Raw genomic sequence first — 27,747 nt, 5'->3', positions numbered from 1 at the left:
CAACGTTGCCCCGCCCACGTCTTGGTCACAACCCCGCCGCGTTTGTCTTCCTGCCCGCATCTCACCGGAAAGGTCGCCCCGTCTGGCTTTGCCCCGCCCCACGCCTGCTCGTCACTATCGCCCCGCCTTGCGTCGCCATTTGTCCGTAGTCGCTGAGCAAACATGTGGGCTGCTCTCAGGGGGCGGCCGGGGCTCTACTTGGGGCTCCTGAGCGGTGCTCGAGGTCTGCACAGCTCGCCTGTGTCCTGTGGCAAGAACCTGCTCAAGAAATTTGCTTCGAAAACCAAGTAATGTTCCCGAGTTGGGTGGAGGGCGTTGGGGCGGTGGCCCCGATGGGGTTCCTCAAGGGTGAGGCCTCCGCCTGGGCGCTAGTAGGCGCCCGAGCGCGCAGCCAAGTCTGAGCGCAGTCTCCGCGTGTGAAAGCCACCCGTCACGGCTGCCGTTTGCAGTTTTTCCTCCCTGCCTTTTTTCTTTACTTTGATACAGTTGTGATGATTTTAGGTCTGTTAAAAGCAAAGTGAGCTTTTAAAGCAAAGTGATGTTTACCTTCCACCGTGGGTCCGAGGTTCCAAATCCTCGGATTCAACCAACCTTGGATTGAAACTATTCAGAAGAAATTCCACGAAGTTTTAAAAAACACAACCTGAGCTTGCCTTGCTGGCGACTGTTTTGGTAGCATTTACATGGGATTAGGTATGGTAAGTAACCTAGCGATGACTTAGTGTGTCCAGGAGGATGCGCGGAGTTTGTGAGCAAACGCAACGCGTTGGGCATCCTCGAATTTTGGTGTTTGTGGGGTCTTAGAACCAGTTCCCTACAGACACCGAGGGTGATTCTTACTATCAGAAGCTTTTTGTCGGGAGAGTGGTTTCATCATAGGGAAATAAGAAAAATACGTAAAAATTGCCTTTCGACATTAATGCTTTCTCTGTGAGCATTTTTTGAAGAATAAAAAAAAAATCAGGATAGTTTGCGTTGTATAAGAGATAAGTATAATAAATTATTGTTAATTTCCATATCATTTTGATTCTATTGTAGATGTGTGTAAGTGTATATATGTATATGTATATGTTTTGTTTTTAAGAAGTTTTAGATTGGCAAAGATGAGTAGAGTTCCCATATGAGTACAGTTTCCCCTGTATTAGTCTTTTATGTTGGTGTGGCACATGTGTTACAATGGATGAACCAGCACTGATTCATTATTATTAACTAAAGTCTGAGCTTTATGCACCTTTCCTTCCTTTTCCCCTGTCCTTTTTCTGTTCCAGTATCCTATCCAGGGAAATCTTTTTAGATTCCTCTTCACAGTGTTAGTTTCTCCAACTGTTGGTGCTTGATGACCTCCACAGTTTGAGGAGCACTGGTTAGATATTTGTAGAATGCCTCTCTGTTGGTACTGGTGTGATGTTTTTCTCTTGATTATACTGGGGTTTTGGTTTGGGGGGAAGACGATACATGTAAAGTGACGGTTTCATCACATCATTACACATATGAACGCATACATGATATCAACATGGTTTATCTCTGTTCATGTTGGTCTTGATCATTGACTGGGGTCCTTTGTGTCTGTCAAAGTTTATCCACTGTAAAGTTACCTCCCCTGCTCTGATTCCATACTGTTGTCTTTGCAGGAAAGTTACTGTATGCCGCTCAACACCTAAGGAGTAGTGTGAGTTAGGTTCATGAATTATTGAGACTTTTGATGGAACGTGTGTCTCTTTTAGTCCATTTGTTAATTCCTATCAGTATGCACCCATGGCTTAGAACCCATTACTACTTTTGCTCCAGTTGTTCCAGCTTTGGACCATTGGTAGCTCTTTAAGGTGGCGCCTATGTTCCTTTGACATGCCTCATTGTTAGGGGTTTTGAAGTAGTTTTTATGTATTTTATTTTATTTATTTATTGGTTGTACTAGGTCTTTGTTGCTGCCTGCAGGCTTTCTCTAGTTGTGGGGAGAGGGGGCTACTCTCTAGCTGCGGTGAGCAGCTTCTCATTGCAGGCTCTAGGATGTGTGGGCTCAGTAGCTTAGTTGCTCTGTGGCATGTGGGATCTTCCAGAATCGGGGATCAAACCCGTGTCCCCTGTGTTGGCAAGCAGATTCTTAGCCAGTAGACCACCAGGGAAACCCTTGAAGTAGTTTTTACATTTAAAGAAATTTATTAGCACTTCTTTACTTTATGGCGCCACAGAATGCCTCAGTGCTAGAACCAGCCACTTCTCCAAGGAGCTCTGTCTGGTTCCTTCACTGGACACTGGCATCAGAACCATGATCTGGAGCTGAGTATGTCATTGCTCCTGGGGTATTTGTCTTTTATACCCTTTCAGCTGACAAAGTGAAAACAATATGTGTTCAGGTTAAGCCAAGGGTATATGCTTATCTATAAATGTTTCTCCATGTCACCACCTGTAGCTGTAAGTAGTGGAACTTGAGTTCCTGCTGACCTCCATCTCTAATCTGCTGGTGCCCAGATGGTCCTCACCCCCTTCCCTTGCTTGTCTGCAGCAGTCAGGAGCCTGGCTCTCCCATTTGCCCTCTGCTGACCTAGCTGTCGATGTGTGACCGTGTCAGTTGTTAACCAGGTCCCAGGCAGCAGCTTTGTTGAGTAGGACAGTGCTGTCTTGCATGTGGTAGGTGTGTTTTTAAGATCCCCTCTCTCCATCTTTGGGACTAGAAGTAGACTTTAGGTAAAACTTTGAGCTGAATTAAAACTGCCTCCTGTCTCTCCCCAAAAACCCATGCTGCTGTCAGGTGGATATCTAAATCTTTTAGAACCCCAGGAACTTAATGTGTATGTTCAGGCTTAGCCCTTTAGAAACAGCGATGATATCATAACCTACGGTTAGCATTTGTAACTCTTTCTTACCCAATTTGCCATTGTATCCAGAAGAGTTCTCACTTTCTCCCACAGGAAGAAGTTCTGGTATGAAGGTCCTTCCCTGGGCTCTCACTTGGTAAGTAGGAGGAGCAGTGACGAGCATTTTGGTATCTCAGAGGGCAGGAGGCCCTGCCTTGGGCAGCACTCCAGCTTGTGGTCCGTCTGCATCAGTACTGGAGGGGTGAGCCTGCATCACTGCTAACGTGGGGATTTGACCTTTAAAAAAATTACAGCACGGTTTTCCAGAATGTCGTATCTGTTATCAGATTCTAACATGGTGACATCCATTCAGGTTGTGTGTGTGTAACACAGATATGTGTAGGTATGCAGGCACTCCTTGTGTTGCGTTTGTTACTGTGTTTTTTATGGACTGAGGTCTGTGGTATCCCTGCTTTGGCAGGTCAGTGTCAGCATGTTTTAGCAATGAAGTGTTTTCAGTTTAAGGCATGTATGTTTTCTTTAGATATATTGTTACTGCACACTTAATAGACTACACTGTAGTGCAGACATAACTTATATGCATCAGGAATCCAGAAAAATTGTGTGACTCACTGTATTGTGATATCTGCTTTATTGTAATAGTCTGGAAGGAGCCTGCAGTATCTCTGAAATACATTGTATGTGTATCCTGGAAGTGTATGTAACGAATGGTCCCTTTTAGAAAAAAATACACTGTATACTAGAAACCTACTGCTTCACTGAATACACTAAAGCCTTTGGCTGTGTGGATCACAACAAACTGTGAAAATTCTTAGAAATGGGACCACCTTACCTCCTTCCTGAGAAATCTGCGTGCATGTCAAGAAGCAGCAGTTAGAACTGGACATGGGATAACAAACTGGTTCCAAATTGGGAAAGGAGTACATCAAGGCTGTATATTGTCACCCTGCTTATTTAATTTACATGCAGAGTACATCATGTGAAATGCCACGCTGGATGAAGCACAAGCTGGAATCAGGATTTCCGGGAGAAATATCAATAACCTCAGATATGCAGATGAAACCACCCTTATGGCAGGAAGCAAAAAGGAACTAAAGAGGCTCTTGATGAAACTGAAAGAGGAGAGTGAAAAAGCTGGCTTAAAACTCAGCATTCAAAAAAAGATCACGGCAGCTGGTCCCATCGCTTTATGGCAAATAAATGGGGAAACAAAGGAAACAGTGGCAGACTTTATTTTCTTGTGCTCCAAAATCACTGCAGATGGTGACTGCAGCCGTGAAATTAAAGGACGCTTACTCCTTGGAAGAAAAGCTATGATAAACCTAGACAGCATATTAAAAAGCAGAGACATTACTTTGCCGACAAAGGTCCGTCTAGTCAAAGCTATGGTTTTTCCAGTAGTCATGTATGGATGTGAGAGTTGGACTATAAAGAAAGCTGAGGGGTGAAGAATTGATGCTTTTGAACTGTGGTGTTGGAGAAGACGCTTTGAGAGTCCCTTGGACTGCAAGGAGATTAAACCAGTCCATCCTAAAGGAAATCAGTCCTAAGTATTAATTGAAAGGACTGAAGCTGGCGCTCCCATACTTTGGCCATGTGATGTGAAGAACTGACTCTTTGGAAAAGACCCTGATGCTGGGAAAGACTGAAGGCAGGAGGAGAAGGGGACAAGAGGATGAGGTGGTTGGATGGCATCACTGACTCGATGTTTGAGTAAGCTTGAGGAGTTGGTAGTGGACAGGGAAGCTTGGCGTGCTACAGTCCATGGGGGTTGCAGAGTTGGACACAACTGAGCAACTGAACTGATACTGGAAACCACTGAATTGTACTTGTTAAGAGGGAGAATTTTATGGTATGTGGATTATATTTCACTGAGAATATTTTTGGAAAAATATATGTACTTGGCCATACTTTTAATTTTGAAGGGATGCTAGGTAAAATCTAGACGGGTCCAGGTCTGTAAAATGAAGTATATCCTCATGAAAGCTAAGGTGGCTGAAGGTGACCCTTGTTGTCAGTAAGGTTCGCGTACAGGTGTCATGTTGGCCTCTCTGTAATGTTGGCATTTCTTCTTGATGCAGACCCACAAGTCCTCCCAGTTGGAGTTCCTGACGAAGAGCACCTCTCGGAGAACCCGGAAGGAAGACCAGGTGCGCCTGCGGGCCCTGAACGGCCTCCTCTACAAAGCGCTCACAGACTTGCTGTGCACCCCTGAAGTGAGCCAGGAGTTGTGCGACCTGAACGTGGAGGTCTGCAAGGTAGCCACGGGACTTCACACCCCGGCAGGCGCCTCGTGCTTGGGAGAGGCAGGAGGGAGGCTCGGTGTGCGCTTTGAGGTGTCGGGAGGAAGGCGTGGGGTCAGGCGCAGACAGCACCTGGTGCTCTGCCCGGGGTGAGGCGGGTCATCAGAGGAAGACCTGGGTCAGATGAGTGGTGGCCCGTGTGCCTTCCCCTCGGGGTAAGGACGGGGAGCTGGCTCCTGCCGGCTTCACCCTCAGGGTGGAGTGGGTTCACCCAGGGAGGGCAGAGGGCACTGAGGCGCTTCTGGGGTGGGGCGGGGGCTGGAGTCAGGTCAGGGCGCGGGGGGCGGCAGGGGCCTGGGGCCCTGGCGCTGGGTGCTGGTGCTGAGGGCGAAGCCAGGACTGCCCTTGGGTTAGTGCCTATCTCCTGACCCCCTGTGTCCACGAGAGCCCAGGTGAACTGACAGTGATTTGGGGCGGGGGTGGGGGGCTCAGGTCTCTCTGACTTCAGACTTCTCTGCCTGCCGTGTCTTCTGGAGGGCCTCCCTCTCTGAGACTCAGAACGCACACACGGAGGCCGTCCTGCGGAGGAGTGCTGCGCACATGAGGTGAGCCGTCTGCCTGACCCTGCCTGCCGGCTGGTGTGTTCACCACTTTTGCTTTTAAGGAAAATTTGGGAAGTGTTTTCTTGAATTTCAGAGCAGAATTCACATCTTCATGCAAGCCCCAAGCCAGGTCAGTGGTTCTCTAAGTGGGGCCTGGTTCCCCAGGGACCCCTGAGGTCCTTTGTGGGGGGATGTTCATGAGGTTAGAGCTGTTTTCATGGTGAGGTGTGGTTTTCCTTTCTCGCTGTGTGGACATTTGCACTGAGGATGTCCTGGTCGTCACTGTGGCGTCAGCATGTGCTCACGGTAATCAGCTGCCAGCTTCATTAAGAATACCCTTGGTGAATAAGCAGAAGTTACTCCCTTTATTAAATCTGACTTTCAGCACATCTTTTTAGTATCTGTGGTGGAAAGTATGAAGTCCTGGTGGTTGTCTTGGAAAAATATTGTGGTTGCCGATTGTGACCCCGGAATATACATTTTTCACTTGGAAGAACAAGTGAACCAACTATGGTTATTAAGATGTAGGAATTTGACAGACGTTTTCTCCAAAGTGAGTAAAGTGAACCTGTCACTTCAAGAAAACAACTGACCATGTTTGACCAGTGATAACATGCAAGCTTTCAGTGAAAATGAGAATTTTAGAAAGCCTGTACCCACTACCGTGAATTTGACAGCTTTGCAGTTTATGAGACCCTTTTGATGAGACTGGAGACGATCTATTGTAAAGTGCATCATCATTCTGAAAAATACCATTGTATGATGTTACAGAATCAACAATGGGGAAAGGTCAATTCAGAGGGCAAGAGGATCACAGGATTTTAATGTACAGAGAGTGACTTGTCCATCCATCTGGTTTCAGATTCCACATTGCAGCCTTAAATAAACTACTTTTGTTGAGATTCTGTGTAGCATCAGAGAACATCGACACCTTTCTGAAGGGCTGTTCACATACTCTTCCTTTTTCAGTTTCTGATCCGTGAGCTTACATTTCCCTCTTTTTTAAGCAAAAGAGTAGGACAGATTGAATGCAGATACAGAGGTGAGAATCTAGCTGGCTTCCATTATGCTGGGTTTCAAAAAAATTTGAAACCATGTAAGCAGTGTCACTCTTTTTAATCTCATTTAAAATACAGCTGTTACTTTAAATGAATTAATGAATACATATTTTTACATTTTTCAGCTTCACTTTCTAATGTGTTAAGTATTGATTAATGTAACCCACATAAACAAAAGGTCTTTGGTGTCCTCAGTAATTGTTAAGAGTATAAAGGGGGTTCTGAGACCAAAAATTGTGAGAACCACTGAGCTGGGTGGTAGGAAAAAAGTTACTCAGTTTTCTCCTCAGTCTTTAAAACGTGGCAAACCTCAGAACTGGGCTTTCTCCATGCTTCTCTCCTTTCTCCCTGGGCCTCCTGCCTCCACTGAACGGCAGGCTTTCAATTTTCTGCGTAAAGTTTTATTTATTTTTGGCTGCTCTGGGTCTTCGATGCTGCACACGGGCTTTCTCCAGCCGTGGGGAGCGGGGGCAACTCTCTCGTCGCAGAGCACGGGCTCCGGAGCACAGGCTGCATAGTTGGGGCTCACGGGCTTAGTTGCCCCACGGGTGTGGGCTCTTCCTGGACCAGGGTTCTTGACCCCTGGACCTCAGGGAAGCCCCATGCTTCCTTTCTAGAAGGCGAGGGGGTAGATGCTGCGAGCAGGGTCCTGCGGGTCTGGTGTTCTTGCGTCAGCCGCTCTGCATCCCTCGCAGTGTCGTGGTCTCTGAAGCCGGGCATCAAAGAGTGGTCAGTCACTCTCAGTTTTTACATTTCACAGAAACAAGAAAATGAGAGTTCCAACAAGTGTTGAGATAACAGCATCGTTTTCTGATTAGCTTTTAGGTAATCAGAAAAGTGGGGCTTCCTTGGTGGCTCAGTGGTAAAGAATCACCTGCAGTGCAGGAGACACGGGTTCGATCCCTGAGTCGGGAAGATCCCTTGGAGGAGAGCATGGCAACCCACTCCAGTGTTCTTGCCTGGAGAATCCCATGGACAGAGCGAATCCCTGGTGGGCTACAGTCCATGGGGTCGCACACAGTCAGAGATCACTGAAATGACTCAGCAGCAGCAGCAATCAGAAAAGTCAGTTGAACAGAACGTTTCCCACCTCTTTGGACCGCCAGGCTTCAGTGTAAAGGTCTCCGCGTGACTGGGTGCCAGCTCTGTCGCTGAGCAGCTGTGCTTGCATGTCCCAGCAGTGTTTTTTGTGTCTGGCATCTGGTGGTGGGGGGCTGGCGGCCACCCTTCTGTGGCGCTGCTGCTGGTGGCGTGAATGGAGGGACAGGAAGCTGGCGGTGATGCCCGGCAGGCCATCCCAAGTTTTATACCCCTGTTGAAATGTGGAGGTTGGCTAAGGAAGACTTCATCTTTGAATACTGTGATGAACAAAACTCACGTCTCACCTCTTTGTGGGATGACATTTCTATTTCTGGCACCCCTCCGCCGGATGTCACCTCAGCTGCTCAGACCATATTTTCTCTCCAGGCATCTTCTGATGTCCCAGCAGACCCTGCGGAATGTGCCGCCCATAGTGTTTGTTCAGGACAAGAAATACGCAGCTGTGATGGAGGTAAGGCTTTTACATAATTGCCTCTTTACTGTGTCAACTTTTGTATGCGTAAAGCTTTACGTTGAAGTTTTAAATATTCAAAAGAATACTGTGTACAGATTTTAAAAGGTAATATTTGGAAAGGTACAAATGAAAAGTAGGGCTCCTGTGCCCCTGTCCTCAGCCTGGTTCCCCAGAGGAAGCCACATTGCATAGCTTTAATTTTTTGATGCTCGTCGGTATCACTGTCAAAACTACAACCCCATAGTTGTAGTTTGAGTATCACACTCAAAAACTGCAACCCTGTCTCTCGGTTCATAAACGTGACACAGTCAGAGCTGCCCACTGAGTGTGCCGCCTCCTCTCGTTTCCCTGGGTTTCAGTCTGTCTGTGGTTACTTTACACCATCAAGGCTGACACACTTACATTCTGTCCTGGAACTGTCATTGTTTCATAGTTGTTTTCCTTGTTTTAAGTACAGGTTTTAGAGGTTAAAAACCTGTCAATGTACATGCAGTTTCCATCTGGTGGTAGTTCCTGGGTTATTGAGGTGTCTTACACCTTCACAGGTTCACTGAAGAAGCCTGCAGTGCTGCAGGAGGATTCGGTGGCGTGTTCAGTGTAAGACTAGGTAGTGCATAGGTCCATAGAGGACAAAGATCCAGTTGTACACTGCTGTCTCATTTCTCATCATACAACCTATAGTGGAAACATTATTTGGATAATAGCCTCGTGGGTGTGTGGTTTCCTCGCTAGAAGGGGAGCAGGACTGAAGATGCAGAGCCGCTTGTCAGCCCAGGTGGGGTTTCGGCTGTGGTGTGCAGACCCCAGCAGGAGTCCCCATGCAGGGCTGTGGGAGGAGCCCAGCCTGTCCCGGAGGGTGGGCTCCCTGCTCTCACTGAACTGTGACTCGTCTCACTCTCTGTGGAGGAAGATTTCATAGTTGCAAGGTGCTCCCTGGCTGTGTAGGTTACTTTCCAGAAAAGTCACTGGAGGGAGGGTATATGCTCCCACCTGTATGCTGTGTGTCTCTAGGGGGGCCTTTGTCCACTTCATGCCTGTCTGTTCTACCACACATGCTCAAGGGAAGTGCTGAAGGGTCGGACACGAGCCACATGGTGATGGCGGGTCCTGCACGTGGAGCCATCAAGGGAAGGTCAGGCCGTGGCTGGCCGCATTGCCCTGCACTCTGTCTCACTGTAGTTAGGAGTAAAGGCTGGACCAGAGTGGGTTTCTGCTTTGGGCAGGTGACCGTCAAGGGCATGGTCATTGCTTCCCCTGGCTAGGTCAGAGCAGAGTTTTTCAGACTCTGTACATTTTTAAGATTTAAAATCATCCATTGGTAAGCAGCTTGGATAGGCACAGAAATTTGAAATTAGTTCTGGAAACTCTGAACTCTGAAACTTGGAGTCTTCTGTCAGTCAGTTTATTTCTAATATTGGTTGCAACAAAAGTTGCAAGTAGTTGCTACTGCTGCAGTTTGAACAGCTTACTTTGCGTTCTCAGGATAGAATGCAGTCTTCAGGTCACAGGTCTGGATGTTTGAAAGAGGCCGGGTAATCAGCTGTGTCCAAACTGAAATCTAGGTGGTTCAGCAAAACTACTGGTACTGCCAGTGAGCACACTCAGGGTTGCCCAGCACTGGTGGTCCTGCCAGTGGGCACACTCGGGGGTGCTCAGCACCAGTGGTACTACTAGTGCTAACTCTCGGGGGTGCTCCACACTGGTGGTCCTGCCAGTGCTCACACTCAGGGGTGCTCATTACTGGCGGTAGTACCAGTGTGCACACTCAGGTGCTCAGCACCATTGGCTATCAGGAATGTGAGTTAACTCCCAGTTTTAACTAGAGGAGGCCCATTTGTCCTCGAGGTAGCATCATCATCCTGTTCCCGGGTTTTCTGTGGACTGGTGGCCGGTTCTGCCTCTTCTCACCTTGTGGTTTTAATAGCGTCACTTGTTGGTGATGACTTCACATGGATGTTGGGACCCCGTTGTGGGTCAGGCTGGCTGGGCTCGCACTGAATTGGGAGGTCAGGCCTCAGTGCCCAGCCCGGGTGGGAGTACCTGGCGGCATCAGAGCAGGCAGGTGAAGGTGGGGGCCCTCGCTGGGCCCTGCTGAGGAGCAGAGTACATCTCCAGCCTTGGCCCCACACACCGCGCAGGGCTAGAGTCAAATGCCGGGCTTTGTGACTCCCACATAGCCACGTTTGCCTCATGCAAATTCTGTGGCAAAATTGAAGCATTTTACAAAACCTCATTAGAAATCAGTGTCAGTAATTCAACTAATATTTAACTGGTTCCTTTGTAAATTTGACTAACATTTACATGCTTTAAGTACAGTCTTTTGAGAAGACTCGGTTCATTATCAGAACAAGTGTAACTAAGATTGCAGGCATGGGCAACGTCAGGGAGGGAGCCCTGTCACGCAGCCGGGCCCTGAGGTGGCTGTGGCTCTGGGCGGCCTGACGCTTGCAGTCCGCTGGCACCCCACTCGGGCACAGGCAGTGGAGAAGCACAGCTCTTCAGTAACCCATTGTCTGTTCCGTTTCAGATTGATCGGCTGCTGGCAATTGCTGATTTTGGACCCCGGGGTGAAAAAGAAGACTTTGTGCAAAATGACTTCAGGTGGTAACATGTGGACGTGTATCTCTGATGTGGGCACATGCAGCTATGGACGTGCTGGTTTCCACAACCACTGCACAGTCCTGCCCGCTCCCAGCCCAGTGTAGCGGGAGTGGGCCCTGGTTTATGCCCTAGGGTCTTGACCTGAGGCCCAACCCAGGGTTGGCCCATGGCAGGCCACAGTGGCAGCCTGGCCGATTACCCAGCACCTTGGGGAGGCTCTCAGGAGGGCCTCCGGGCCCACTGGGAGTGCTGGGGCCTGGACGCTGAGTGCTGGTGGTTGCAGCTCACCCTCCGTGTTCCCTCGTGCATTATGTCGAGTGCCTGCTCCCAGCAGGCCTGCTCTAATGCTTGGGGAATGCTGTGAGTGGATGGCAGTGTCTTTGGAGCCTGCGTTTTGCTAGGAAGCAGTGAACATCAAGGTAGGCCTCTAAGAAGGTGACGTGAGGATTCCAGGTGAGGGAGCAGCTCCGCCGGATGTCTAGCCTGTGTCCTTAGATCATCTATCTGCGCATCACTTGGGCACTGTCAGGGCCTCAGGGGCCTGCAGGAGCCAGCCTGCCAGGGGGTGGGAGGGCGACATGTGGACCCCTGAGCTAGGGCAGAAGCCTCGAGTGGCAGTGAGTCTCCAGTTCCAGCTCAGTGGGGAGCAGACCTGGGCGAGGCAGGTGGAGCGCCTGTGGGTGTGGAGCCCTTCCAGGTCTGAGAGTGAGGGGCGTGCTGTGGCCAGATTGGGGTTTTGAGAGGATTGCTCTGGTTTTGCCCTTAGAATGGACTTGTCTTCTCTTTTGGTTCATCAGGTAACTAAAGACCAGCTCCCCATAATTCTCTTTAACTAGCCTAGTGCCCTAACCATGTTTAAGTGGGAAGCATTGACACTTGATGTCAGCCCAGAATGTCTGCGTCAGGAGCATGGGGGCCTGAGCCACATACAGGCCCCGGGAGTGCTGGTTAAGAAGTGCTGGACCGGAGACCGCTGGACCAAAGCCCGCTTTGTGCTGGCTCCACAGCCCCACTGGAGAGGTGGCGGCGCAGTGTGTGGGCGGGGGGCTGATGGAGTGTTTGTATGCCATGTGGTATTTGTGCCCGGTGTGACAACTCCCCTTCTCCCCCAGTGACCCCGAGGCCCTGGACGCTGCTTCGCCAAGTGATACCCTGGGCCCTGCTGCACACTTGAACCTGTGTGGGATTGACCATGAGGCACTCAACAAGCAGATCCTGGAGTACAAGAGGAGGAGAGACCGAGGGCATGGGAGCATGGACAACCTGTGGCCAGAGCACATGGCTCACCTGACGAAGCAGATGAGGAGGAGGAAGGCTAAGCCCCACGTGGACGATGACCTCTCTCCCAAGAACTATCTGCAGGGTGGGGAGTGACAAGCCCCTGGACGATTGAGGGGCCTCCTGAGGAGTGCGCCCCAGGGTACGAGTGGGGCTCCAAGAAGCAGAGCAGGACCTGAGTTGGAGAGAAAGGACCAGGAGGCAGTGGATCGTGACCTGGCTCCGGGCGCGTGTGCACTGTGGGTGCCATCTGCACCCTTTGTGCAGTGTTGCAGGGGAGGCCTGTGGGAAGGGTGTAAAGCCCTCTTGGTGTATGTCGAGCAGTCAGGCTTCCTTATTTGGGATCCACGTGTGCACGTTTGCTCACTCACTGGTTTCTCCACAGCCCCCAGATCCGTGGCTGCCGTGCTCCCCTGGTCTTCCTGGACGCGCAGACACGTGGACACTTGAGTCCTGGGATGCACACGTGACCTCTGTTCACAGAGGTGCTGCTTTGCCTGCTTCGTTCACCTTGTACTGTAAATGGCTGTCCTCTCCGCAGTCAGGTTAGCGCCATATTAGTGCCTTTTGATGGAGATGTCAGTCCTGGCCCTGAGTTGCTGACGAGTTCTTCTGAATGTGAGATTCTGTTCTGTGACTTCCAAAGAGAGTGCGTGTGTTAGATGAGCCTCGTTAGGAAATAACCATCTGAGTCTGACACAGAGAATGTGTCCTAAACTTGGGGCGTCTCGACTCACCAAGTGTCAGCCTTGAAGTACTGAAAATGCTACCAACCCAGTTCAGATGATTGGAGAAGGGTTCCTGCTGAGATACAGAAGAGACGTTTGTAGCGCGGCTTTCAGGGTGTGTGATCCCCCTTCTCATAACATCTCTTGGGAAGGTTGCCCATATCCCAGCAGCAGTGGTGTGGCCTGGATGCTCCGTTCCCTGTCGGCACCTGGGACGAGGTGCAGTGCCCTGCAGGGATGCGGCCCCTGCTGGAGGGCCAGCAAGTGTCCTGGGACACCGGCCAGCCACGTGCGTACCCGCTCTGGGCACATGGCTGTGCGGCTGGTGCGTGTGGTGCCTTGGAGGGGTGCGGGTACCTGTGTGGGTGTTTCCTTAGGAAGGTGGGTGCTCACACAGCCTCTTGTCCAGACCAGAGATGTCCAGAAGGAGGACTGGCCAGTGTGAGGATGTGCACGGGACCTGCGCTGACGGGTGGTGTGGCGCACGTGGGAGCACCCGCCTTGAAGGACTGGGGGTGCCTCTGGGGTGTTTCTGGTGCTCTTGTCTTGCCAGGCTGGAACCAGAGCTCACACACGTGCCCTCGGAGGCTGGAGAAATGCCATCTCAGTTCTACCTGAAAGTTCATGGTGCTGCTGTAGCCTTCGTGTTGAAGGAAAGCTGTGTCGTCTTCTGTAGCTTCCCTTGGGAGGAAGCCCTGCCCTGCAGCAGAGACAGCCCCAAACTGGCCACGACCAGCGGGATGGCAGCAAGCTTCCCTAGACCTCAGGGCACCTTCCCTTTGTAGTCCTCCCATCTCTCACACTCAAACACATTCAGACACACTCAACACAGTGTCTCAGTGTGAGAACATGCACGCGCACACACATACCTCTATACCTTCCCTTTGTAGTCCTCCCAACTCTCATACAGACTCATATACACTCGGACACACACACAGCACAGTGTCTCAGTGTGAGAGCACACACATGCACACACACACCCCTTCCCTTTGTAGCCCACCCAGCTGACACTCAGTGCAGTGTCTCAGTGCAAGGCTCTTGGTAGCCTTCCGGCTGCTGGGCCCTGAGTCTTGGTGAGAGGAATCTTGCTGTCTTCCCTCCTAGAACAGCCATGTACGGTATAAGGACCGATTCTGAGCCCCAGGTGCAGAGGGCAGAAGGGAGGTGCTGTCACATTCCCTGGGGATGGCAGCTCCGGGTGCCCATGGACTCTCCTCTAGTAGCATCCCAGCAGCAGCAGCCTGGACTCCACTTTCCCTAGAAGACTAAGCTCTGTCTAACCAGGAGCTTCGCTGAACCTGCTGTGTGAGCAGCAGCTCTTGAGTTAGCCATTCAGTGTTTGACTTTACCCTCTGAAGTGCATGCAGGTAGTCTCACCAGTGTTTGAAGACCTCAGAGTTTTCAGTAGCTGAAGGAAAAACTTGCACCCTACACTATTTCATTTAGCTCTGCATATCGGTTCCCAGTTTTATAGAATGCAGGTCCCTGCCGCATTGTCTTCATTTTCAAACTGACTTATGCATAGCACCTCTCAACATGAACTGTGACATTATTAGATCCAGCTTATTAAAGTAAGAATATGTACGGAAGGAACTCTGAAATGTTCAATAAAGTCTCTTCACTCAGCCCCAAACATAAAATCCCCTCTGTCTCCACTCTGCAGATGGTCCATGAGAAGCGCTTGATGTGGGTTCTGCAGACATGAGTCGGTGAAGTGCAGTGGGGAGAGGCCCCTGTAGGTGACGCGTGTTCTGGGTGGGCTGAGAGCTGCATGAAGAGCAACCAAACGTCATCACGGTCGGCGTGGTGGTGGTATTTGTGTTGTGTAGACTGGTCCTTCCATTTCCAGAAGTTGAGCTCCTGATGTCGGTCCCTGCTCAGACCCATGACTTGCAAACTGGCTTGTGGGCTGGATGCCTGCGTCACACATTACTGGGACCAAGGAGGCTCGGGAGGAGTCACTGTCCCCATCTGGCTCCCATGCTCAACTTCTGGGTCTTCAAAGCAGATTACATCAGATACACATGAATCTTGGTCACAAGCCACCAGCAGTGGGGTGTGGGTGTTTTAGTGACCAGAAAAGCAAAAGTGGAGGAAGAACCACTGAGACGTGAGGAAAGTCCTTGTGAAATCCTGCCTGAATTCTAGATGTAACTGTCAAAGCCTGGCAGGGCTGTCCATGTAACAGAGCTCGTAATAGTATGCTAACTATTCTCCCCCCAAAATGAGGAGAGAACACTTATCACATTATTCTAGAAGGCCCATATAACTCAAACACCAAAGCCACACACACACGACAAAGAAAAGTGAAATCCAGTATCCTTTATGAGCATTGATGTGAAAATCAACAGAATACTAGCAAACAGGATTCAGCAGCATATCAAGAGGATTAAACACCATGACCAAGTGGGATATATCCCTGAAATGCAAAAGTTCAACACACGAAAGTCATCAGTGTTACCCGCCACATCAACAAAATGATCGGAAAAACCACATGATCTCAAATGATGCAAAAAAATAAAAATGAAATTCAACACCTGTCATGAAAAAACACTCAACAAAATAGGAATGGAAGGAGACTGCCTTAATATAAAATCTATATGAGAAAATCCATAGCAAACAATACCCAGTGGTGAAAGACCGAAAGCTTTTCATCTAAGGTCAGCAGCAAGACCAAGATGCCTGCCTGTTTAAACCGTTTCTATTCAACATAGTCCTGAAAGTTCCAGCCAGAGCAATTAGGCAGTGAAAAGAAAAGGCCTACAAATTAGAGAGGGAAAAGTACATGGTCTGTTTGCAGATGATATGGTGTTATACATAGACTATCTTAAAGATACCACACCAAGGAAAAGCTGTTAGATCTAATAAATGAGCCCTGCAAAGTAGTAAGATTAAGTCAGCACACAAAAAGCTGTGATGTTTCTATACATGAGCAATGAGTGATCTGAAAGTGATTACAGGGTATTCCCTGACAGTCTAGTGGTTAGGACTCTGCACTTTCGCTGCTGGGGCCTAGGTTCAATCCATGGTTGGAGAACTAAGATCCCACAAGCCATATGGTATGGCAAAACAAACAAACAAACAAAAAAAAAAACCCACCACCAACAACAACTCAAGACCTGATATTACAATAATATTTACAATACTGCCAAAAAAGAAATACTTAGGAGTTAAGCATAAATGAGAAAGACTTGTACAATGAAAACTGCAAAACATGCTGAAAGAAGTTAACTGATTGGAAGACTTATGAAAAGTATTACTCAAAGCACTCTACAGATCAGTACAGTCTGTCAAAATCTTGATTTTTTTCCTCTAGAAATTGTCAAGCTTATACTATATTTCATAAGGAATCTCAAGAGATTCTGAGCAGTCAGCACAATCCTGAAAAAGGAATTAAACTGGATGACTTTCATTTTCCAGTTTGAAAACTTACTGCAAAAACAGTAATCAAAACTGGGTGTTGGCTTTAAGACAGACATATAGACTAATGGAATAGAATAGCCCAGAAATGAACCATCACATAAATGGCCAGATGGTTTTTGACAAAGGTGCCAAGATCGTTTAGTGGACAAAGGAAACAATGGAGAAAGGGAAGTCTCAATAAATGATGCCGGGAAAGCTAGATACCACATACAAAAGTGTAAAAGTGGGGGACTTTTTTGGCAGTCCTGTGGTTAAGACTCCATACTTCCAACACAGGGAGCAAGGGTTCAATCCCTGGTCAGGGAACTAAGCAAGTGCCATGACCGAAACAAGTATGAAGTTGGACATTTTTTCAGTCGCTAAGTCATGTCCAGCTCTTGCAACCCCATGGATTGCAGCACACTAGTCTCCTCTGTCCTCCACTATCTCCCAGAGTTTGCTCAAATTCATATCCATTGAGTCAGTGATGCTATCTAACCATCTCAACCTCTGCCACTCTTTTCTCCTCCTGCCCTCAATCTTTCCCAACATCAGGGTCTTTTCCAATGAGTCAGCTCTTTGTATCTGGTGGCCAAAGTATTGAGGGTTCAGAATCAGTCCTGGTGAACATTCAGGGTTGATTTCCTTTAGGATCGACTGGTTTGAGCTCCTTGCTGTCAAAGGGACTTTAAGAATCTAGCACCACGATTTGAAAGCATCAGTTCTTCAGCTCTCAGGCTTCTTTATGGTCCAACTCTCACATCCTTACCTGACTACTGGAAAAACCATAGCTTTGAACCTTTGTTGGCAAAGTGATGTCTCTGTTCTTTGTTATGCTATCTAGGTTTGTCATAGCTTTCCTTTCAAGGAGCAAGCATCTTAATTTCATGGCTGCAATCACCACAATGATTTTGGAGGCCAAGAAAATAACATCTCTCACCTTTCCCCCTTCTATTTGCCATGAAGTGATGGAACTGGCTGCCATGGTCTTTTTTTTTTTTTTTTTTTGAATGTTGAGTTTTAAGCCAGCTTTTTCACTGTCTTTTTTTCACCCTCATCAAGAGGCTCTTTAGTTGCTCTTCACTTGCTGCCAAAAGTGTTATCTGCATATCTGAAGTTGGTATTTCTCCTGGCAATATTGATTCCAGCTTGTGATTCATCCAGCCTGGCATTTTTCTTAATGTACTCTACGTTAAGTTAAGCAGGGTGACGATATACAGTCTTGTCGTACTCCTTTCCCAATTTTGAGCTGGTCTATTGTTCCCCGTCCAGTTCTAACTTCTTGACCAGCATATATTTCTCAGGAGTATCAAAGACCTAAATGTAAGGCAACAATATAGAGAATTATCTGGCAGTCCAGTGATTGGGAGTCCATGCTTTCACTGCCAAAGGCATGGGTTCAACCCCTGGTTGAGGAACTAATATCCCATAAGCCACATAAAGACTTAACACTAAAACTTTTAAAAGAAAACACAGGACTAGAGCTTCAAAACACTCAATTTGTCATTGATTTCTTGGATATGACACAAAAGGCATAGGCATCAAAAGGAAACAGGCAAGTTGGACTTTGTGAGAATCTTTTGTGCCAAGACACTATCAATGAAATAAAAAGGCAATCCACAGAATGGGAGATAATACTTGCAAATCATATGTCTGATAAGGAATTAAAATCTAGAATGGATAGTGCTTACAACACAAGTGGCAACAAAACCCAATTCAAAAACAGGCAAAGGAACTTAAGTAGAATTCTCTCCAGAGATGTACAAATGACCAGTAACCATATGAAAAAAAATGCTCAACAGCACTAACCATTAGGGACGATGGAACAATAGGACATTAGGAACAATAAAGCAAAACTACAAGATAGCAACTCATCCATTAGGATGGCTAGTATTAAAAAGAATTACAGTTGTTGGCGAGGATGTGGAGAAATGTGAACACTTGCACACTGTTGATGAGAAGGTAAATGGTACAGCTAGAGGCAGCCCGAGGTCCTAACCTCTGCTGCACCCCCCTTATCTGCGGGACGGAGCCCATCATGGGAAGAGGGAGCCTTCAGTTGGGAACTGCGCATCCTATTACATACCTGACCTGCAGATGCCCCGGTGGGCAGGCTGTTTTCTGGCTACCTATGGGGTTGGTTGTTGTCTTCCTTTTGTCTCCGGGGTCCTTTCCAGCATGCGACAGGAGAGTGTGTCCCGGGGCAGTGAGGCGGGCGCAGTGGAGCAAGTCAGGGATGGAAAAAGGCAGGGGGGTGAGAGGGAGCGGAGGGGCGCAGAAAGACGCGGGCTTGCAAACTCAGTCCTCATCTTACAAACGGAAACGGGCCAACCCGGCTCCTGCTGGCCGGTGCTTAGTGCCCCGAGAAGGCAGCAGGCAGCCCCCACCCCCCGCCCCCAGATGCTGAAGCCCGCTCGGGTTCTGCCGGACAGTCCGCCCCTGAGGGCTGCCGGAGCCCTCGGAAGACGTTTGGCGTCCACGCTAATTACGAGAAGTTGGCAAGAGCTGACCTAATGAAACTCTCGAACCAGTCTCATGAGCACGTCGGTGAACTCTCTCTGCGAAACTGCTGCGGAAACGGGGACCGAGTCCAGGCGTCTCAAGCTAAGGAACTCCATCACCGTCTGTTACTTCGTCAGGTAGGTCAGCCGTTCCCAAGCTTCAGTGTACACCGCGGGGTCCGGTAACACCGTACGCGACCGACCACCTCTCCGGGGACGCAGGCCTGAGGCCCGAGCATCTGCGTTTCTACGGAGCTCCCTGGAGACACGGCGCTGCCGGCCCGGGTGCACGCGCTGTGGCCCACCGAGCGTCTCCGGCAGGATCTCCCCGGGGAGCGCCCTTCGCCCTTCCCCGCTGCTCGCGGGGTCGCGCGTTGACCCTCCGCACACGTGGAGCGGAGCCCCGCGGGCGCCTCAGGCCGGCTTGGGGCGGCGCGGGTCGCCGCGGAGTGACCGAGGCACGCCTGCGTCGCGACCCCTGGGCTCGGGGCCTGGAGACGCGCGCGGACCTCCGTGTCGCGTCTGGGTCGGGGGCAGCCCCGGCCGCCCTGCCGCCGGGCGCCCGGGTAGCACCGGGTCTTGTGCGAGGAGGCGCTCCCGGCCCGGGGCCCCCGCCCCGCTGCTCGCGCCCCGCTCTGCTCTCACGACGGGGGTCTGCCGTCCGGACTCTCCCGCGCCCCGGCGGGGGTCGCAGTGCAACTGGATTGAAGGGCGGGAACCCTGAAGCCTCGGCGGCTCCGAGGTCTGAGGAGGAAACCACTCCAGCCGCCGAGCCAAGGGGGAGAGCTTCGCCCCAACCCCTCATCCAGCTCTTTCCACCTGCGGCGGCGGCCTGGAGCTCGCGCGGGCGCGGGGGCTGTGTGCCGGCTCCCCGGGCCGAGTGGGAGCCGCTGCCGGCCCCGCCCGGTGCGCTGGACACGCGGCGCGGACGACCCCGGCTTCCCCCTCCCCACGCCGCGGGCAGGCTCCTCCGCGGGCCCTGCGCAGACCCGGCGGTGTCGGGGGGACGCGGGTCTCCAGGTCTCGGGAAACACCTCCGGGTGCTTTGAGCCGGGAGCAGAGCTCCCCTTTAGCCTGGAGAGGGTTGGGGGGCGGGGCGGGGCGGCGTCGGGAAGAGGCGCCTCTGGGCCCGGGGGCGGCGGGCAGCGGCCGGGGAGCCTTCTCTCGGGGTCCCGCCCGCCAGGTCGCAGTTCCCGCCAGGTCGCAGTTCCCGCCAGGCCGCTTCACCGACTGTCGGCGAGAAAACCTCTCAACGTTCTTCTGCAAGCTTGTAAAGCAGAACATGGAAGCAAGGTTCCTTGTTTAAAAGAAAATCTAGAAAATGGTTTCCTGCGTTGCGGGACCGGACCGCCTGCTAGAACCTGGCAGGTGTGAACCCAGTCTCTGGTGCTCGGGCCAGACTCCTGAGCGACTTTGAAGGGAGCGGATCTTTCGCCCTGGGAGGGAACGCGCTGAAGGACCGGGTGGTGTGGTCTCTTCTGAACTGACCATTGCAAACAAAACACCCATTTGCCTTCTCTCGGTCTGAGAACCACAAGCCAGGAGTCCTCCACTCAACTCTCCTTCTGAATTCCACCAGAGAGACTGCTGGATCTTATGATGGTTCTGTTTTCAATTTTAGAAAGAATTTCCATATAGGCTGCACCAATTTACATTCCGACCAGCAGTCCATGAGAGTTCCCTTTTCTTCACATCCTCGCTGCCAGTCGTTACTGTCTTTTTGACAGTAGCCATTCTGACAGGTGCTGAGGTGACATCTCGGTTTAGTTTGCATTTCTCTCATGACCAGTGACACTGAGCATCTTCTCAGGTGCCTGTTGGTTATGTGTGTGTCTTTTCTGGAAAACTGTCTGTTGAGGTCCTCTGCCTATTTTTAAACTGGGTTGCTTGTTATTTTAATGGGGGAGACCAGGGAGGGGCCCTGGTGGGCGTCTGTCTGGGCTTGGAGGGAGGGGCAGGGGAACAAGGGACTGCTGTTGACAGTGGCTATGACTCCTGGGACCACGGAGACCCCTCTGAAAGCTGGAGGTCAGTATTATCAGAGCATCAAAACAGGGCTCCGTTGGTAGCTGATCCTCACCACCTGCAGCTACCACTGGCGGTGCAGCTGTACCCCAGGATGGACAAGAGTTAGTGCGAACGTAGAGCATCCACTGGGCAGACAGTACTGGTTCCCATTTATGATTTCTGAGCATTAGCAGTGTAGCAGGGCAAGGCCAGACAAAAATTTTACTTCTGACTTTGCAATCTGAGTTAGATAAAGGACAGTAAAACCCAAAAGAGAAGGATAGGAGGAAACCACTAAGGAAGCAAAAAGGAATTGATAGAGAGTACATGTAATCATTATACTGTATTGTGCAGACAAGCTTGTGTGTGACGCACTTAATGTTGGAGATAGATATGAAGAAATTGCTTTTATCTTAGAGGCTAAGTTTTAAGCCTTGTGCCTATTAGAAGGATGATGAGCATTCTGCCTTTACAGGAAAAGAGTGAAATTTATTAATTGACAATTTTGATAAAGGAGAAATTCTGAATTAGGTATTATACTGTTGTTTTCTATATAAAATATATAGTTTGAATTTTTGTGAATGTCTACTTTCAAAGCTTTCTTAACTGCCTGCTATTTCATTTGCACCTGCCAGGGTGCTCTGCAGAGCACTTGAGAACCTGAGCATGTCCCCTGGAGAGCCATCCACTTTGTTGGGGTTCAGAGTGAGTTCTCATAGTGAGCTTCACTGATGTTTTATTTTAAAACGTAAACATAAACTTTTCCTCTAAACAATTCGGAAATCATTTTTTCCCATGGCTCTTTAAAAGAAACTCAGAGCATGTCCTGATATGTAAATGAACAAAAATCACCTCCATTTTCAGCTGTTTGGAACCAGCACTTCATGAAAGGACAGACAATGACGAAGGCAGGAATGGAGAGGCATGTGAGCCGTAAAAGCTGTTTCAATCACAGTGGGGAGGACACGGAGAAATGGCTTGGTAGATGAAGTCCCAGTGTCGCCCTGTTGATGGCTCTGAACTTGTGCAAAACCCAGAAAGTGAAGCTAAATTAGACATGGAGGAAGAAGATGACCAGAAGAGAGGTTTAGAAGCCTTCAGTGCAGGCTTGCTGGCTCAGGTGGGAAGGGGCGAGGTTACACTGTGCTTGCCTCGCGGGTTCAGATGTTCACGGTTGATTATCGATAACTGTGGGCACTCGGGCAGAAAAATGGGAAGACCAACAATGAACTGTTGGAAGGCCTGTCTCTGTACGCAGCTGGGGATGTGAATTCAGATACCTACTTAATTTCTTTGAGCTGCTGTTTCCTCATCTGTGAGAGACAGTAACATCTCTATGCTTCTTGAAAATTATATATTAATTCTTCTTTCCCTTCACTACCTTTTATGATGATTTATTTTTCAGTTTGGGAATAAGTATGTGTAAACCAATTTTAAAATGATGACTTTTTCCTCCTAAAAATGCTTATATCTCTCTTCTAATAAAAAACTTAAAAATACCACTGGGAGATCAGATATTCCCAATGTTTTGCTATTTCTTCATTAAGGCAGGATTAATTTGATTAAAGCAGCTTGTGAGACATAATTCTGGGGAACCTGAGAAGCGGAAAGAACCGGTTGGAGGACAGACTGGAAGTAGAGTGAAGGGAAGGACTTCACAGGGTTGTTCCCACGGCCTGCAGTCGTCTCCCCTCACTACCACTTGCTGCCTTGACCCACTCGTGCTGACTTATCCTTCTGACTTAAGGTTGCCCCTCTGTCAAGAATGCGCCTCCCATCAGGTCTCTGGGATGTGGATGCTTGGAGAGTCTACCTTCTTCAGGAGTGTTTGCTCAGGTTATAATTAAACTTTGACTGTGTTCTCATTTCACTAATGACGATCTCCCTCATGGTTCTCTAACCTCTATGAAAGCAGGGATTGAATTTCTTCTGTTTTCTGCTCATTACTGTCTCCTTGGTGTCTAGCAGACACAAATAAATGTAAAACAAAGGTGAGAAAGGCAAGATCACATCTAAGGTATTCACAAAGAATATCTTTCCATAGAAATGTCAGTGGGTTTGGATGAACCTTAGAGATGTATTTTATGTAGATGGGCATGTGTACAGTTGTCTCTTTGTGCATTGCCAGGTATAGTTGCCTATGTGACTTGGAAATCCAGCCCACTCTGCTTGCAAAGGTATGTCCCCTGATGTGGGGCTGGGTCTGCCCAGAGGAAAACACACACACACACACACACACACGCACACACACACATATATATGATGTGTCACTTTTATCTGGAAGCTAGGACCCTCAAGGCAGCACCCTCCCAAAGGTCTCCCCCTGTGGGCTGACATGTCAGGCTCTGGGGCTAGGTAGTCACCTAGATTGCTCTTTTTGTGGTAGATAATTATTTTTACAAAAGCTGATGCTGATTATAGAAGGAACCAGATGAGAGTGTAGAAAAAGTCCAGCACAGGCTATTTAGACCCAACTGAACAACTAAAAGCAAAGCATCTGGTGCTGGTACTGAAACCAAGTAGACTGAGAAGAAGCGGAACAAACTTGCTTGTTCTGTGACATGTCCAGCATATACGCCCTCAGGTTTAACTTCTGATTTTGAATGATTTGATGACTGAGTCCCTCTGGGTCATATTGCTCATTCCTCTGTCATGGGGAGGGACAGTCCTTTCAACATGAAAGCTGTTAATTGTAGTTTTAAATGTCATTTGTAACATATCCATGCATGCTGAAGTGTTTAGGGACATAGGAGACCAAAACTGCAATTTCCTTTGAGTGCATTAAAAAAAAAAAACATGGCACAAGAGATGAAAAGTTGATTCACAATAGCATGGAAACAACATAAATGTCCATCGACTAATGAATGGATAAAGAAGATGTGGTACGTATATGAAATGGAAAACTACTTAGCCATAAAAAAGAATGAAATAATGCCATCTGCAGCAACATGGATGCACCTAGAGGTTATATTAAGTGAAGTAAGTCAGTAAGAGACAAATACCATGTGTTATCACTTATATGTAGAATCTAAAATATGGCACAAATGAACTTATCTACAAAACATAAACAAACTCACAGAGAACAGAATTGTGGCTGTCCAGGGGGTGGGGGTGGGGGAGGGAGGGACCGGGAGTTTGGAACTAGCAGATATAAACTATTATATATAGGATGGATAAACAACAAAGTCCTACCATATAGCACAGAGAACTATATTCAATACCCTATGATAAACCATAATGGAAAAGTATGTAAAAAAGAATGTCTACATGTGTTTAACGCTTCGCTATAAAGCAGCAATTCCTTGTAAATTGTAAATCAACTTTGCTTTACAAACATTGTAAATCAACTACGCTTCAATAAAAAAATGAATGAAAAAGATGAATAGCTGGATAGCTGGGTGATATAGCAAATACAGCAAAATTGTTAATTGTAAGATCTAGGTGATGGTGTTCACTGTACATTTATTTTAACTATTCAGTATGTTCAAAAATTTTTACAAGGTGTTGGGAGAAAAATGAATTCTTTCAGCATTTATTAAAGTTTTATTATGTTTATCAAAATATTATTATAAATTATATTAAAGTAACCTAGGCATCAGGGATACAGTGATGACCAGGAGACATGGCCCCTGTTGGTACAGCACTCCTTGAGAGAGACAGATACATTAGCAAATGAGGATCATACAGTTAGTGCAGTGTTCTGTGAATATCAAGAGGAACCCATTGCATCTTGCCACAGGTATGTGTGCAGTGCTGGTGGTCAGGGAGATCTTGGAAGAGAAGCCAGCAGAACTCAGCCTTGAATGGCAATGGAATAGAAATTAGTTCAGGTTGTGGAAAAGGAAGGAATCCCATGAACAAATACTGTGCAGTGTTTGTGTGAGCGGGAGATGGGCTGGGGATGGTCAGCACTGGAGAGCTTGTGTTCAAGCTGAGCAACTGTCAGAATGGCTGAAGGGAAGAAGGGAAGCAACAGGGTCAGACTTGCTTTCGCTAGATCTCTAGGATGGCTGACTGGAAGGCTTCCCAGAGATGCCTGAGCTGACCTGAGCTGTGCAGGTGTTCCCACCAGGAGAGGCACACGTTGTAGGAGGGCTATAGGAGAGGAGCATTAGGATGTAAAGTCAGAGAATTGAAGATGGGAAAAATGAAGGCTAGGTAAGCACACTGCTTACTGTTGGAGGGACTGTGGAGGAGGGGTGATCGTTCAGCCTTGAGCACGTGGACTCTGCGGTGTGGGTGGGACACCCAAGTGGAGCTACCCCGTTGGCAGTCAGAACTCAGGAGAGAGGTGGATACACTGAATCAAAATAATGAAGTTTGAATCTGCCATTGAGATTAACAAGGAAGAGGACGGAGAGTGATGACTGAAAGGGATGGGGGTTCCAGTACCTGGAACAATGCCTGGCACCCAGGACGTGGTGATGAACGTGGACCAGGAATTATGGGGCAAATGTTAAAGGATGTGCTGAGAAGGGGAAGCTAGTATAGGTGTGAGGACTAATTAGCTAGGGTGGAGAAGATTAGAGGTCATGTGAGGGAAGGGCTTCAGGAAAGGGAAGATGAGGATTAAAATCTGTTCTTTAACAGTTAGGAAGTCACTGGTGGCCAGAGTCATTCAGTCGTCTGACTCTTTGTGACCCCATTGACTATACAGTCCATGGAATTCTCCAGACCAGAATACTGGAGTGGGTAGCCTTTACCTTCTCCAGAGGATCTTCCCAACCCAGGGATTGAACCCAGGTCTCCCACATTGCAGGGAAATTCTTTCCCAGCTGAGCCACCAGGGAAGCCCTGGTGGTCAAGGGATACCTGTAATTTCCAACTCTTAGATGCGGGTGAGGGTGGTGCAAGAGAGCACACGGTGAGGAGTGGAAGCAGCAAGACATTTGGAGAAATGTGATACGATCCTCCCACTGGAGCCGCGTGGTCTGGGTCAAGGGTGACCAGAAGGCTGTAACTTTTCATCCCACCTATTTCTTCAAGAAAGATGTATAGGGACATCATACCCATTTACTGCTGTGATTTATTATAAAATTAAATCATAATTCATAAATAACTATAAAGAGCAAATTCTCCTTCAATTATGGCTTGGATTCTTGTAGAGAAAAAAACAAATTGTGGTTGAGTGATATCAACCCAGCACTCAAGAATATTTTAAAATTAATTCATACATTTACTTAGTGCCTCTTATGTTTTTAGTCATTAGGTTAAACTGAGCAGAAGTTACCCACAGAGAGAAGCTGAAATTAGGGGAGAGGAATGCCAACAAAGGTCCGTCTAGTTAAGGCTATGGTTTTTCCAGTAGTTATGCATGGATGTGAGAGTTGGACTCTAAAGAAAGCTGAGCGCCAAAGAATTGATGCTTTTCAACTGTGGTGTTGGAGAATACTCTTGAGAGTCCCTTGGACTGCAAGGAGATCCAACCAGTCCATCCTAAAGGATGGAATCAGTCCTGAATACTCATTGGAAGGACTGTCGAAGCTGAAACTCCAACACTTCGGTCTGATGCGAAGAACTGACTCATTTGAAAAGACCCTGATTCTGGGAAAGATTGAAGGTGGGAGGAAAAGGGGATGACAGACGATAAGAAGGTTGGATGGCATCACTGACTCAATGGATATGAGTTTGACTAGGCTTCGGGAGTTGGTGATGAACAGGGAGGCCTGGCATGCTGGGGTTCATGGGGTCGCAAAGAGTCGGACACAACTGAGCGACTGAACTGAACTGAACTGAATGGCTGGGCAATGAGGTGCCGGGCAGGGCAAACAAGGCCCAGGAATGAACGGACTGGTCCTGAGCGTGAACCGACGCATACTGTGATCAGGACGGTGCTGAGGAAAACGTGTGCACGTGGGGCCCGAGTAGATAGATGGAGACCATTTTTGGTGGCCTTGGTGTTCTGGAAGTAGACATGGTCTTGTGCTGAAAAGTAAGTTGAGGAGGGGCAGGTAATGGCTTGGCAGCTTCAGTGAAGGGAGAAAGGGCTGGAGTAGTCACTGAGGAGCGATAAAGTAAAATAGTTGTTTGCCTACACAGCAGGCCTCCCCGTTAAACTTCAAGTTCCCAGAGGGCAATGCGGTTCTATTCTTACCCCTTGGGCACTTTACTCAACAGTTGAAGACCCATAGGCATTTTGAAAGCTCCATTCACGTTATGGTACATTCATTTTGAGAAATATATTATCCCTTTACATTTTTTTTTACAAAGCTGGGCAAAAGTGAACTTTCAAGCCATTTAAGAATTTTTATAAATGTATGCAATTAACTTTTTTCCCACACAGCACGTAGTAGCTCTAACTTAAAAATACGAATTCTCAAGAAAAATGTGAAATTACTTTCCTTAGGATATAATTACGAAGTCAGGAGACCCTATCCAGTCAGTTCACCAAGATGTACCAAGAGCATCCTTGTCAAAGTTCTGATAGTTCAAGTTCTATCCTCCAATGATAGGGCAGGATTCCCCTCACAGCTGGTTTCCCATTGGCTCTGAGATGTGGGCGGGGCCACCTATTCCTGCTACTGCCACTAGCTCCACCCCACCTCATGCAAATGAAGACCAAGATCTAGGAAACCCACGTGATTGGTCACGTGAAGGACGACGCACGGGCTCCGCCCCCTCTAGTGACGCCATCACCTCAAACTCTCACGAGAGTTTGTAGATATGGTGAGAGGCTAGCAGGCCAGTTCACTGTAGCAAGAGTGGGGTCAGGGGAGGGGGCTTCAACACAAAACCCCATTCCCACTGCTGAGCCTCCAGTTCAGCTTAAGGCAGGGGCCCAAAGGGGCCTTTGGGACAGTGCCCAGTGGGGGGTCCCATGCATGCTCTTCTCCCATTGGTTGACTGCATCGGCATGCAAATGAGGGTTCGCGTCACTTCCGGAGGCCAATCGAGCGCCATTTTCTCTTTCTGGCCGAGCTGGGAGGAGGGGACGGGGTCGCGCGGGGTGGCGCGCG

At 48.6% G+C, this 27,747-nt stretch overlaps 1 protein-coding gene across 2 annotated transcripts; it reads left to right on the top strand.

Moving 5' to 3' along the window:
* On the top strand, positions 40–14,506 carry RBFA (ribosome binding factor A (putative)). Of its 2 annotated transcripts, XM_005696939.3 has the most exons (8): positions 40–287; positions 2,910–2,952; positions 4,898–5,074; positions 5,552–5,664; positions 8,187–8,271; positions 10,802–10,875; positions 11,988–12,295; positions 12,539–14,506. In XM_005696939.3, the coding sequence occupies exons 1-7, from the start codon at positions 163–165 to the stop codon at positions 12,247–12,249; spliced, it is 879 nt and encodes a 292-aa protein (XP_005696996.1). In that variant the 5' UTR covers positions 40–162; the 3' UTR covers positions 12,250–12,295; positions 12,539–14,506. The 2 variants fall into 2 exon arrangements, with proteins under 2 accessions (XP_005696996.1, XP_005696995.1); XM_005696938.3 differs by having other exon boundaries at positions 42–287; positions 11,988–14,506.

This window comes from Capra hircus, chromosome 24, assembly GCF_001704415.2.
Source record: "Capra hircus breed San Clemente chromosome 24, ASM170441v1, whole genome shotgun sequence".
Classification (NCBI taxonomy): Eukaryota; Metazoa; Chordata; class Mammalia; order Artiodactyla; family Bovidae; genus Capra; species Capra hircus.
Note: the sequence above shows the minus strand (reverse complement) of the source record. Positions and strands in the feature narration are given on the sequence as shown.

Excerpts from the sequence above, each read along its gene's own strand:
- RBFA (XM_005696939.3), top strand. The coding sequence starts at position 163 with ATGTGGGCTGCTCTCAGGGGGCGGCCGGGGCTCTACTTGGGGCTCCTG. Across the intron at positions 2,953-4,897 it reads CTTCCCTGGGCTCTCACTTG|ACCCACAAGTCCTCCCAGTT; the intron begins GTAAGTAGGAGG and ends TTCTTGATGCAG. Across the intron at positions 5,075-5,551 it reads TGAACGTGGAGGTCTGCAAG|GTCTCTCTGACTTCAGACTT; the intron begins GTAGCCACGGGA and ends TGGGGGGCTCAG.